Here is a 14864-nt window from a genome sequence, read left to right as displayed (position 1 = left end):
CAGCTGTCAGTCAACAATCAGTGAGCACACACTACACCTAAGTTGATCAGCCAGGGGAGTGAAACCCTGGCCTCTGCTACAACATGGAATAGCAGAGCAGAGTAGGTGAAAAACATGAGAAGCAGTCCGGCTGCTATGGACGCCGTCGTCGCGCCCCCAGCAACCGGCCTGAGCAGTTGTTATGAATGCTTTGGCCGCACACATCTGCGATGCCAGGAGCTGAACGCACGGCTCGAGTCCTAACAACTATCCTGCATGATGATTGTCTGAAACAAAGCCGCCATTATCTCGAGTATCGCGAGATGCTCGTCCGAGTAAAGAGCACCATCGAGTACCTAATACTCAAATGAGTACCAAGCTCGGACGAGCATGCTCGCTCAGCTCTAGAAACTATCACCATGTTGCTGTCAGTGGATCTTGGTCTGTATTAGCAGCAAGACTACTAAAAGCTAATGTTCCTGATGTAACCAATGGAGAGAATTTAGGGAGAACAACAGGTGCAGCTTATGAGAGAGGCACCCAAACTACATTTCCCATCTCTCCCTGGGACAGTGAGCTGAGGGGAGCAGGAAGTGATGCTGCGCTGGGAGGAAGAGGAAAAAAGCCAGAGAGAGACAGTGCATGGTGGGCAGCATGGTCTGAATGCTTTATGAATGCTTTGGCCGCACACATCTGCGATGCCAGGAGCTGAACGCACGGCTCGAGTCCTAACAGAACACCCCCCCCCCCCCCCCCCCCCCGAGGACCCTGAGAAGGACCTCCAGGCTTATCAGGGTACGACAGATGAAATTTCTTTTTTAAATCAGGGGCATGAAGATCTCGTGCCGTTACCCATGTACGCTCCTCCGGGCCATACCCCTTCCAATGTACCAGTTACTGTATGGTCCTACGAATTCTTCTTGAGTTGAGAATCCTTTCAATCTCGTACTCCAATTCACCCTGGACCACAGCTGGAAGGGGAGGAGGACAAGCAACTGCTGGAGGAGTGTACTTCTTAAGGAGGCTCTTGTGGAATACAGGATGGATTTTTAATGATCGGGGTAACTGTAACTTAAATGACACAGGGTTAATAATTTCTGCAATGGGGAACGGGCCTATGTACCTGGGAGCAAATTTAGCTGAAGGCACATGAAGTCGGAGGTTCTTAGTGGACAACCACACTTTCTCCCCCACTTCATACTGAGGACCAGAACGACGTCTACGGTTGGCACATTGGTTATGTTTTTGTTGGGATACGGTTAGAGTCGCAAGACTCTCTGCCCAAACTGTGCACAGTTTTTGTGTGAGTTCTTTAACCCTTAGGGGACACCGCCAGTTTTGGTGTTTATGACACGGCCAAATTTTCCAAATATGACATGTGTCACTTTATATATTAATAACTCTGGAATGCTTTTACTGATCCTTGTGGTTCCAAGATTGTTTTTTCGTGACATGTTCTACTTTATGTTAGTGGTACATTTGGGCCGATACCTTTAACTTTTTTTGTGAAAAACTCTAAAATGTTGTGAAAAATTGAAAAAAATTGCATTTCTCTAAATTTGAAAGTCTCTGCCATTAAGGAAGATAGTTCTACCACAAAGGATATTGATTAATTCATATCTAGAACATGTCTACTTTATGTTGGCAGCATTTGGTGAATATGTTTTAACTTTTTTAGGATTTTAAAGGCCGTTATTGTTTAGTAGCAATTTTCTAAATTTTTGTGTAAATTTAAACTCAGAATTTTTTAGGGTCCAGTTCAGTTTTGAAGCATATTCTAGAGGCCTGTATACAAGAAACCCCCATAATTCACCCCATTTTGAACTCTTCACGCTTACGTACACTTACTAATGGACGCTGACTGAAGCTTACCTACAGATGCTGACTGACGATTACTAACGGAGGCTGATTGATGCTCAATAACGGACACTGACCGACTCTTACTAACGGACGCTGACTGATGCTGGCTGACACTTACTTACGGAAGGTGACTGACGCTTGCTGACACCTGCTAATGGACGCTGACTGACTCTTACTAATGGACATTGACTGATGCTGACGCTTACTAACGGACACTGACTGACACCGATGCTTACTAACGGACGTTGACTGATACTGACGGACACTGACTGACACTGACGCTTACTAACGGACGCTGACTGACGCATACTAACGGACGCTGACTGACGCATACTAACGGACGCTGACTGACGGACACTAAGTAAGATCTCCCTTATTACTGGGAGATCACAGGGGAGGGGGCACTTTTTAGTGTGTGTGTGTGTGTGTTTTACACTATATGGATGCAGGCTCTGATCCCTCACAAAGTCAGGGATCAGAACCTGCATCCATGATCAGATACTGTGATTGACAGCTCTGATCACAGAGCTGCCAATCACAGTATATAGCAGCATGTACCAGCGTCATTACACAGGCACTGGTACATGCTGCTGCAGCAGGAGGGGGTCACAGCAGAGATCGCTCCTTCCCCCACCTCCTCGCAGCACTGGCTCCCCGGTCCGGAACTCACTCTGATCTCCGGGATCCGGCGAGCCAGTGCTGCTGCCAGGAGGAGGGGGAAGGAGCGACCTTGACTGTGGCCCTCCGGTGAGTACCGGCAGAGGAGCGGCGGCGGCGATCGGGGGGAGAGATGGCACAGCAGCAGGGGGAGGATCGGGGGAGGACACGGCATCAGAGGAGGGGGGGACGGAGGACACGGCATCAGAGGGGGGGGGCAGACGGAGGACGCGGCATCAGAGGGGGGGCAGACGGAGGATACCGCATCAGAGGGGGATGGAGGACGGAGGACACGCCATCAGGGGAGGGGGAACGGAGGACACGCCATCAGGGGAGGGGAAACAGAGGACACACCATCAGGGGAGGGAGATGGCCGGGACCAGGGATTTACCGCTTGCTTCACCGGCAACAGTGGATCGTTACCGATCCACTGATGCCGGTGATCGCCTGTGCTGGACCCCTTCAGGGGGTCCAGCAGCAGCTACACTAAACTACACAGCTACACTAAACTGTCAGCTATCAGCTGACAGTTTAGTTTCGGCTCACAGTGAGCACCGGGAGCCGGGAAGTTATTGTACGTCGTGATGCGGAAAGTAACCTCCTGCCAGGACGTACAATAACGTCCTGGTGCGGCTAGGGGTTAACTGAAGTGAAATGTGACTCTTGGTTAGGCACTGCTGAGAATCTGAGGTGATAACCATAATTGCAATAGAAGGGGGTTTGCTGAGTAGATGCATTGACGTGGTTGTTCAGGGCAAATTCCGCCATGGGCAGATATTCCGACCATGTATTTTGGTTATCAGACACATAGCACCTTAAATACTGTTCGAGGGACTGGTTGGTATGTTCTGTTTGCCCATTTGTTTCTGGGTGAAACGCCGAAGAAAATGACAGGGAGATGTTCAACAACCCACAGAACGCCCTCCAAAACTTAGACACAAACTGCAACCCCCGGTCAGAGACAATATTAGAGGGTATACCGTGTAGTCTGAGGACATGGCGTATGAATAGTTTGGCAAGGGTCTTTGCGTTAGGCAATTTCTTTAATGCAATTAGATGACTCATCTTACTAAATCTGTCCACTACTACCCAGATCACAGTTTTGCCCTGCGATGCAGGAAGATCTGTGACAAAGTCCATGGAAAGATGGGACCATGGACAACCAGGCAACGAAAGAGGTTGGAGCAAACCTTCAGGCAGACACCTTGGGGTTTTTGCCCGGGCACACGTCTTACAGGACTTAACATATTCCCGGACATCCCTCTGCCAGGAAGGCCACCAGCATGAGCGGGACAACAAATAACCTGTCCCAGCAATGCCAGGATGACCGGCTAGAGTGGACGCATGAATCTCTTTAAGTACTGCTAATCTCAGATTAACAGGAACAAACAACTTATCGGAAGGTACATTAGCCGGCGCGTTATCTTGAGACCTCAAAATTTCTGTTTTAAGGTCAACAGACATACCAGCCAACACAATGCCTTGAGGTAGAATGTTAACGGGTTCTACCTCAGAGACACCAAAACTCCTGGATAAAGCATCTGCTTTTATGTTCTTAGAGCCAGGAAGGTACGTAACAATGAAATTAAAACGGATAAAAAACAGAGCCCAACGAGCTTGACGTAGGTTTAACCTTTTAGCCTTATCCAGATACTGGAGATTTTTGTGATCGGTTAAGACTGTAATCTGGTGTCTAGCTCCCTCCAGGAAATGTCTCCACTCCTCAAAAGCCCACTTAATAGCCAGCAGCTGCCGGTTGCAAACATCATAGTTGGCCTCAGAAGTGGAGAATCTCCTGGAGAAATATGCAACAGGCCTCAGATTAGTATAGGGTTCCCGACCTTGGGAAAGTACCGCCCCTACACCAGATTCTGAGGCATCAACCTCAACCACGAATGGAAGCTCTAAATTAGGATGCACCAAGACAGGGACAGAAGAAAAACTTTTCTTTAACTGAGTGAAAGCCTGTTCGGCTTCTGGTGACCAAGAGGCTGGGTCTGCTCCTTTCTTAGAAAGTTCAGTCAGTGGCTTGGCAACCAAGGAAAAATTACAAATGAACTTCCTATAGAAATTTGCAAAGCCCAGAAATCTGTGGACTTCCTTCAGGGTAGTGGGCCTAGCCCACTCGAGCATTGCTGACACCTTACTAGGGTCCATCTGCACTGAATCCAGGGTAAGAATATAGCCCAAGATACCAACCTCTTTAACTCCAAATAAACACTTGGAATATTTCGCACATAGGGAATTTTTTCTTAGTCTGGTTAGCACCTCACGCACATGTCTCTGATGAGAGGGCAAGTCAGGAGAATAGATGAGGATGTCATCAAGATATATAACAACAAATTGTTCAAATAAATCGCGAAATATGTCATTGACAAATCTTTGAAAAATAGCAGGAGCATTACTGAGCCCAAAGGGCATCACCAGATACTCAAAATGACCTTCCGGCGTTTTAAATGCCGTTTTCCACTCATCACCTTCCTTGATCCGGATCAGATTATAGGCTCCCTTAAGATCAATTTTCGAGAACCAACGAGCCCCAACTACCTGACTTAACAGATCCGGGATCAGGGGAAGTGGATGCTGGTCCTTGACAGTTATTTCATTAAGTTCTCTGTAGTCAATACAAGGGCGTAGCCCACCATCTTTCTTTTCTACAAAGAAGAATCCAGCACCCATAGGAGACACAGATGGGCAGATGTGACCCTTCCTCAAACTGTCCTGTATGTATTGCCGCATTGACTCTCGCTCCGGGGGGGACAGGTTAAAAATCCTCCCCTTGGGGAACCTGGCCTCGGGCACTAGGTCAATGGCACAATCATACGGACGGTGAGGAGGCAAGGCATCAGCAACCGCCTCATCGAATACATCACCAAAATCTAAAATACATTCTGGAAGAACCAACATGTCAGAAACAGAACACAAAGACGGATAAACTTGAGTTAAATGTGAATCGCAAGAGCTACCCCACTTGATAAGTTCAGAGGTTCTCCAACTAAACACAGGATTGTGGCAACCCAAGGATTACATCTGCGGCTAGTTTGTCTATAACAAAAAAAGATATCAGTTCATGGTGGAGACAGCCAACCCCCATGGAGACCTCTGGGGTACGAAACCTGATGTTACCCCCACTTAAAGGGGCAGAGTTGGCACCTGAAACAGAAAATGGATAACATAGAGGAATTAACTTTAACCCCAAGGACAAGGCAACAGATGTGCGGATAAACATCAGGACTGCACCCGAGTCCACCATGGCCTGACACGAAAAAATTACCTCACCAGAAGACAATGTAACAGGTAACAAGAATTTGTCAAAAACCTTAGGGGGTACCTGTGTGCCTGAGTGACCCTCCAGATCATCACTCAGGCACTGGTGTTTTCTTGGATGCTGGTTAGGCCTGGACGGACATTCTCTGATGAAGTGCCCCGGTTTTCCACAATACAGACACAGGGAATTGTCCAGGCGATGTTTCCTGCAAGCGGCAGCGGTGGTGGACCCCAGTATCATAGGTTCCTCCTTTGGTGGAGTAGGGGATGAGACTGCAGCATTCCTGAGAGAGGTTACCTTAGGACCGGCTAACTGACCATGACAAGGAACCATAGTTGTCACCCCTTGCTTCTCCCGTTTCCTCTCCCTAAGCCTTCTGTCAATGGAGACGGCTATTGTCATAAGGTCACCTAGGGAGTCAGGAGGGGGATGGCTGACCATTGCGTCCTTGACACTATCGGATAATCCCTGGCGGTAAAGGGTTTTTAATGGCGCATCTGCCCACAAAGTAACCGCACTCCACTGCCTAAACTCAGCAGAATAGTCTTCAGCAGTACGGTGACTTTGCTGGAAAGACAACAAGTGAGACTGTGCCAGGGCAGCGCAGTTTAAGTCATCATAGATCTGACCTAAAGAATAAAAGAAAGACTGGACCGAACTCCACTCTGGAGCCGCAACTGGTAACGACAAGGCCCAATCCTGGGGAGCACCCTGGAGAAGGGAAATAATCATGGCTACCCTCTCTGCATCACCAGAGAAAGGGTTAAAGCGGAAATACAGGAGGCAAGACTCCCTAAAAGACCTAAATCTATCGGGATTACCATCAAATCAGTCTGGCACAAGCATCTTGGACCTAGTAGTCTGCACAGGTACAGTCACTGGGGCAGGAGCTGGAGTCGTCTGGGTTGCAGTCTGGGTCAGGGAATCCACTCGTTGGGACAGGTGGGTCAACACACCCGCCAGTCCCTTCATCTGCGTGGCTAACTCATTCAGGTGGTCAGCGACAGACGGTTCAACGGACATTGTGAACCACTGGGATCGCTGACGAGAGTAAGGGCCTGCGATAATGTTAGGATAGGGACAGGGAAACACAAGGACAGGTGAGCCCTGAAGCTGGCACCCGCCCCACTGTCCCTACCTGCTTGCCTCAGAAGCTCTAATAGCAACGGACAACTGGACGGCAGTCCCTGATCTAATTGAGTGGAACACAGAACAAAACAAGACAATACACAACACAATAAAGAGAAAGTCAGGAGTCCAAGTCAAAACCAACCGAGCAGCAAAGTACAAAATCGTGTCCAGAGGGGTAGATAAAGGGTTAATAGCCGAAGTCAGGTAACCAGAGAATAAATGCAGGAAAGCTCTAGGTTAAGTAAACTAGGAGCTAGATACTATCACAGGCAGGAACATGATACAAATGCTGGTACTTATGCAACCTGTAGTCCCAGCCTCAGGCTTGATTGGGGCTGAGGCTCTAGGTCCTGCACAGATACTGACAGCTTACTGGTGAGTCAGCTGTCAGTCAACAATCAGTGAGCACACACTACACCTAAGTTGATCAGCCAGGGGAGTGAAACCCTGGCCTCTGCTACAACATGGAATAGCAGAGCAGAGTAGGTGAAAAACAGGAGAAGCAGTCCGGCTGCTATGGACGCCGTCGTCGCGCCCCCAGCAACCGGCCTGAGCAGTTGTTATGAACGCTTTGGCCGCACACATCGGCGATGCCAGGAGCTCAATGCACGGCTCGAGTCCTATCAACTATCTTGCATGATGATTGTCTGAAACAAAGCTGCCAAACATGCAGGAAGAGGAAGATGCCATTATCTCAAGTATCGCGAGATGCTCGTCCGAGTAAAGAGCACCATCGAGTACCCTAATACTCAAATGAGTACCAAGCTCGGATGAGCATGCTCGCTCAGCTCTAGAAACTATCACCATGTTGCTGTCAGTGGATCTTTGTCTGTATTAGCAGCAAGACTACTAAAAGCTAATGTTCCTGATGTAACCCCTGGAGAGGATTTAGGGAGAACAACAGGTGCAGCTTATGAGAGAGGCACCCAAACTACATTTCCCATCTCTCCCTGGGACAGTGAGCTGAGGGGAGCAGGAAGTGATGCTGCGCTGGGAGGAAGAAAGCCAGAGAGAGACAGTGCATGGTGAGCAGCATGGTCTGAGGAGAGGAGACCACCTCCTGTGCTGGCTGTGTCAGGGGTAACAGAGAGAGACCTGACAGCTGAGAGAGGAAGGACTGAGCCCAGACAGGACCCCCCAGCTCCTGTGTGTCCAGTGAGGAGAATCCTGCCACCCACTCCCTCTGTGAGATCCTTCCTAAATGCTGCTGCTCCATGTTGGAAACCTGGACTGAGCCTGGTGTGTAGATCAGCAGCAAAAGAGTGAGTAACCCTTTGTATCCTGGCTGGTGAAGCTGTGGCTGGACAGTGACAAATAAAGAGTCATAATCATGTTAACAAGAGCTGTGACCTGGTGGATTGTTCCAGCTTCAAGAGCTTTGTTATTAAGTGCACCAACAACTTCTAAAGCGCGCCAACATCCACGGCAACTGGGCCCCAACGTATAGACATTTATCTTACTATATGGCTGCAGCCTCACTTATTACATATAGTCAGTGTGGATGTATGTGTTGGCAGGCTTGGTGTGCAGTGACTGTGTGTGATGAGAGTCACCTCCTAGATTCTAAATTGTTAGAGTGCTCATACTAGTCACCCTTTTTACCAAACAACCCCCCTTCCTTTCAGGGGGAGAGTTCTGTGTTGCCACATTTATGTTTATGTCATATCCATTCCCTGTTTCTTCATACCCCATTGTCAAGCCCAGTATTAATTTTTACCAAGCATTAAATTGGTTCCTGGTTCCATGTTACTTCTCTCTGTGAGTATATCACTTATAGTGTATTGAGTGTGTACCGAGCTAGGTGGGGGTTTCCTGAGTCAGCCCCTGGCAGAAGAGTGACAACCTCCTGCATACCAAGCAAGCTCTTGTCAAGACTCAGGTGGAGGTACTGTGCTGAGTGAGAAGGTGAAACATACCAAACCCTCCTCCTTACACTGGAAGCTCCATTAGGGGGCGTTACATTTAAATTAACTATAATCTTGTCATGGACCTTGTGACCAAACGCTTCGTCCTACAGGTTTTCCCCAAAACATGAGCCTTTATAGGAGTTATCCGGGATGAGAAAAACATAGCCACTTGCTTCTAGAACCACTTTTGTCCCTAGTTTGGGTGTGGGTTTTGCAGCTCTGTTCCATTAAAGCAGATGAAGCTGAATTGCAATTCCACACACAACCTGAGGAAAGAGTTGGTGCTGTTTTTGCACGAACCTAGCTGTGCTTTTTCTTAATCCTTTAATTATTTATGAAATGGTGTAAATATACACTAGTGTAAGCTGCCCACAGCAACCAATCACAGTTTTTTTTTATCCCAACAGTGATGCAGGGGCATAGAGTAGATTACAGTAGGGATAATGTTTCCCCTTGAGAAGATTACCAGCTGGCATAGGCAGTCTTATAGGCCAGGCAGTGCTCCCTGGGAATAAAGTACGTCAATAGCTCCTCTGTGGAGGGAGGGCTTGTGCTCTAGTAGCACCTGTCCTGACCCTTCCCTACACAATCACCCCTAGACAGGGACATTAAGTCGTCTTCAACGCTCTTGAGAAGAAATGGATTTTTGTTCCCAATAGGGATTAAAAGTTTGCTTAAGAGGGTAGCAGTTCTCCTTGAGGAGACCTCCAGTTAGCATAGGAATTTAATAGGCCAGAAAATAATCACAATGTAATGTAAAGGGCAGAATGCTTGCAGATAGTTTCCATGTACCAAATTTTTTTATGTTTAGCTACAAGTAAAATGTATGGAAAAAATGTCTCCAATCCCTGCCACATGACGATGCTGTATATGACCTATAAAGTGTCCTTAAAGTGTCACTGTTGTTTAATTTTTTTTTTTTTGCATAAATCATTAGTCCAGGCATTTTTAAGAAACGTTGTGATTGGGTTTATTAGCCGAAAAATGCATTTTTATAATGAGAAAGCAGTTTGAGCTCTCCCCCTTGTCTTCATGGTTGTCTATTGAGAGGGTAGCGGTTGAGGGAGATGAGGCACCATGAGACTCTCTGCTGACGACTAATCTCCCTCCTCCCCCTCCCTTCTCCATAGAACAGACAGGGCTTGACTGATGTAAAAGAGTCGAGATTTCCTGATAATGAGCAGTGGATGAGAGAGAAGAGGGGGGGGGACCTGGGGAAAGTCTTTTTGAATGCAGATAATGGCATATTTGCCTAATAAACCCAATTACAAAGTTTCTTAAAATTGCCTGGACTAAAAAAAAAACCTGAAACAACAGTGACACTTCAAATCATCTATATCATTTATAATAACCTATAGGATCTATATAATTTTCCACATCTTTATTACTTACCTTGGCATAGTCTGTGATAGAATAGGCATGGCGTGCCACGAGGCCTGTATCCAGGACCTGATTTTCTGCGAGTTTCTGGTGGGAACAGACAGAATGATTACACATTGGGATAGCTTCTAAATGCTTTAGGGGAAGACTATAGCGGACATAACATCTGGTGCCTGAGGGTGCTCAAAGTACCTCTTTAACATAAAGTAATCACTAGTATAAATACCACAAGTTAGGTTCCCTGTATTCTCTGAATCATGGGCTTCATTTTACTCTATTTTATGTCAGTCAACAAAAAACAAAAAGAATATTTTTTTATTTACGTTTTCAAGTCAAAAATGATGACTGGTAATTGAACCTTAGCAACTGATATCTCATTCGTCCACTTGGTGTTCAATAAAACCCTTCTACCATTTAGTGTTTACAGCTCCTATGCACACCCATGTGTCCCTATAGTTGTGTTGTCCCTTACACCCTTCGTAAAAGCCTGTACTTATTGTATACATGTGGTGATGAAAGTAATGCTAAAGTTTCGCCACTAGATGTCACTGTATTAGGTGTATGTACTTAGATGCTGCACAGCTGAAGTGTGTAAAGGGTTATTGTTTAATTGTGTGTCACAGGGATCTGTGGACCTATGAAAATCTTTTCTTTTCCTATCCTATCATCTCTCTCTTTACTTCTTCTACTGCACTCTTCAGCCACTCACAGCACACTTTATATATGCTGAGAAAGGAAGTCACATGGATAGAGGAAGTGCATGGGTCTTTCGTGTTGGACATTGTAGAGGAAGGACACAAGCTAGAAAGCTCTCTTCAGTGGTCTGCTTGGGCCCTGGCCCTCTGTCAGGTCCCCCTACTCTGAAGAGGGTAGTCTTAGTCAGGTCCCCATATGGGTAGGAAGCCAGACAAGACACAGCACACAGTTTCTTCTCAGTAACGCTACATAGCACTATGCAGTGTTAAACCCTCACAGGAGAAGACAAGTCAGAGACAACTCCAACTTACACCGTGGACTAGGAGAGTCACAGAGCAGGACAGTTTCCACAGACAGCAGAAAGCTAGGAACCGATCCGGATAGAGCAAAGTTGCTATGAGCCTAGGAACTCTATGTCACAGCGTGGTTGTCAGCAGGAAATCCTCAGCATTCCGCTCATGCCAGGTAACAAGGTCTGGGGCCTTGTGTCACAATCATAGGAGGGTTAAGACGACATTGGTCGGCATTAGGTGGTGTGAAGACTCAAGGGTTTATATACGGGCACAAGTATTCTCTTCTTCTAAATATTCTTCTAACTCATCCTCCATAATCCCGGCAGAGCACAGTACTACTTGGGTTGGGACTCTCACGACATCCTCCCCTCTGCTCCTCTGATTCTTTGTATCTCTCAACACGCTACACAGTCAGCAGGACTGTAGTCCTCACTGTGTCCCTACCACAGATCTGGTTTCCATGTTATCAAGTGTCTTATCAAGTGCTTTATCATGGGGATTATCAAGTGTATCGTACCCTTTCAAGGGAAAGCTTTATAACTTGCTGCACACACGTACTTTCCAAGTAAAAGCAAGATTATTTATGATAAAGAGACTCTGTGATTCATCACCTCACACCGACACTGTGTATACTACAGCCTTGGGACATTTACCCTTTCTGTGGGTGGCAGTTCCGATAGTCCGGGAGGGTCACTACACCACTCCGGCACACTGTGATATCATCCCAAGGGGCCCCGTAGCAACCTGGCAGGACACTGTCCACAGGGAAACAAGGTGTAACTGACCCTTTAAAATAAAAGCAGGTGTGCCACCATACCTGTGTGCCCAAACGGCCAACCACCATGGAAGTGGCATCATGGAAGGGGCTGCCTGGACAATCTAGATAGTCCGGTTGGCCCATAGGAGAGAGTGGCGGTCTGCTCCTTTTACACAGAGCAACGTCCAGAAGACCATATCTCAGGATTTTACGTCACGTTTTAAATCAATGCACACTGACGGCTGATCGTTGATTTAAAACATGACCTATTACACGCGCCTTCGAGGAAAGATATCCTGTGACTGTCATGTGTGACCTAAATGCTGGCACAGTACTGTTGGATTTCTATCTCCTGCTGTGTTACTTACATAATTCTTCAGGTGTCTTCTCCAGTTGCATAAACCTTTGTATTGGTCTAATGTTGGGTCACCTAGAGACCCATTGCGTAGTGCTAAGTTTCCCAGCAGCACAGAGTATTTTAGAAAATGAGCCTTGCATTTGCTAAGCTGTGTTACTGTGCCTATCAACATACTGTATGTCATCATAATACATCACTTACCGGCCCATTCTCTCTAACATTATACCTATTGAGTCCCTCAGGGGCGTTGTCTAAGAATTCTGGGTTATTCTGGAAGTGATGCAGAAGACAATAACATATCAGTAGCAATTAAAAGCAGAAACTTAAAGAGTATACAGAATTTAGCAACATTGTTGCATTTACTGTATTGTTTCTTGACATTGAAACAAAGGCATGTGGTTTTGAAAATTGATTTTACGGCACAGATGTGAGGCTATATGTCTCCATGGTAACAGACTACTATCAAACTCTATGTAGTCTGATATACCTCCTTCTCATTTATTTGTAATAGGCTTAAAAAAACTGTAGTGGTATCAAAGAGTAAACCCAGCTACAATCACACATTGAAGACCTATCCTAAAATTAAGCCAAACATGTATTCTTGCTAAATCCATTTTTCTTTTGGATGATGACCAATTTGTAGTGTTCTTTATATATCAGTGTCATTGGGGTGTAGTTATAGAATGTGAATTTCTACCTAAGCTCTGGTGACTGAGGGTGTCCAATGACCCCATCTGTCACTCTGTCACAGAGGACACTAGGATAATTAATTGGTTCATGGTGTGTGTGTGTGTGTGTGTGTGTGTGGCGGGGGTGGGGGGGACAGGTTTTTCCATTGGGGCCCAGCTTCAAGTTATAACTCATATTCATAGGTTTTCAACTTACATTGTTGAGGCCACTGCCCCTCCGCTTGCCAAAATATGTACTCTGCAAAGTACAAAGTTACATCATTAGTATGGCTGAAATAAAGTCAACTATAGAAGAGGTACTGCTAGGATTATTTTAAGGAAAGAGAAAAATCTAAATAAAAGAGGTTGTCCGACGAGCAGAAGATGACTAAACCTGCCGCTCGCCACCACAAAAAAATTTCCACTCCCACTCTTGAGATGTAGGGAGGGGGCAGAGCTAAGTCACAATCACTAATAGCTACACATTGTCTCTGCCATATTGGAGATACTTTTAAGTTATTTGACAAAACACAACATGTTCACAGTTTAGCTCTGCCCACCATGACTCAGAAGCCTTACTTCTGAGATGTAGGATCTAAAAATGTGAGTGCTGGTGAGTAGAAAGCTTCAGCCATACTCTGTTTGCTGGACAACCCCTTTAAAGAGGTTTCCTAGTTAGCTGTGGGCAGACCCTTTTTTCTTGGGTTCCTTAAAAAAAGGGGGGGGGGGAGTTCTGTTGCTAGAACCCCATTGATCAGCTATACTGGACTGGTTAAGCAAGTGTTTAGGTTTCCTGCAGCACTCCCACAGGAGATATGATGCATTGCACCCTAGAAAAAAAGAAACTATGTGCCCTATATTTTGATTATTGGATGTAGGATCCTACAAAACTGATGACTATAACTGATGAAAATGACTATGCAGATAAATATGAAGATGACTATTAAAATATATTGTAGCCAAAATTAAAAATATCATCTTAAAATACAGGACCTATGGAGGTAAGGTGTATTTACTAGTCCTAAAAAGCTGATTACCTGCTTGCTGCTGATACAGGCCATTATTGTGTCCTGACTTGCCGAGCTCATCATGCTCCAATAAGTATGGGCTTCAGTGCTGTTTAGGTCAAATGTTAGGGGCACCCCACCGGTCAGGTTTATAAAGGCCTCAGAGGGATTTCCCCAGTGTAAATTTTCATATGTCCCCAGAAGTCTAAAAAAAAAATAACGTTAATACATATTTTTTTACATTAAATCCCTTCCGATCTCTAATATGAAGCTGGAGGTACCCCCACAGTAAATTTAATGCCACAAAATGTCCTCTCTCGATCTCCACTTGTTCTTAGCAGTCACACCTCTCCCACCCCAGGTACTTCAGCATGTCTTTGCTCACCTCTTAAAAAAACAAAACAGTTCCAGAGCTCTACTTCTGTATATTGTGTTTTGTTGCACTCAGCTCTACTTCTGTATATTGTGTTTTGTTGCACTCAGCTCTACTTCTGTATATTGTGTTTTGTTGCACTCAGCTCTACTTTTGTATATTGTGTTTTGTTGCACTCAGCTCTACTTTTGTATATTGTGTTTTGTTGCACTCAGCTCTACTTTTGTGTATTGTGTTTTGTTACACTCAGCACTCAGCACCCAGCTAGTTATTTGACCAGGTCAATTGACTACTGTCTATGGTGATCTTTAACTACTTCTCGCTTTTGACTGAATTCCTCCTGTCTAGACCCATGCCCCTCTGACCTTGCTTTCTGCTCATGACTTTGGTATTGTAAATTGGTCTTCCACCTGTTGACTTACAACTTACAGAGGTTATGGTTTATATATTCACAATCCCTAAGAGCCCATGTCTGACCCACTGGCAGCTCAGTAATGGTTGTGTCACTTAAAGATTACAGACTTTCATGG

At 45.8% G+C, this 14864-nt stretch overlaps 1 protein-coding gene across 2 annotated transcripts in view; it reads right to left on the bottom strand.

Moving 5' to 3' along the window:
* Positions 1-14864, bottom strand: part of LOC138774396 (calpain-13-like) — a 64513-nt gene that overhangs the window by 36010 nt on the left and 13639 nt on the right. For both annotated transcript variants that reach the window (XM_069955203.1, XM_069955204.1), the window contains 4 exons: positions 13992-14166; positions 13172-13213; positions 12488-12556; positions 10195-10269 (listed from right to left, as the gene is read on the bottom strand). In XM_069955203.1, coding sequence (XP_069811304.1) covers positions 10195-10269; positions 12488-12556; positions 13172-13213; positions 13992-14166 — 361 coding nt within the window. The remainder of the gene's footprint in view (positions 1-10194; positions 10270-12487; positions 12557-13171; positions 13214-13991; positions 14167-14864) is intronic.

The sequence above is a fragment of the Dendropsophus ebraccatus genome, chromosome 15, assembly GCF_027789765.1.
Source record: "Dendropsophus ebraccatus isolate aDenEbr1 chromosome 15, aDenEbr1.pat, whole genome shotgun sequence".
Taxonomy (NCBI): Eukaryota; Metazoa; Chordata; class Amphibia; order Anura; family Hylidae; genus Dendropsophus; species Dendropsophus ebraccatus.
Note: the sequence above shows the minus strand (reverse complement) of the source record. Positions and strands in the feature narration are given on the sequence as shown.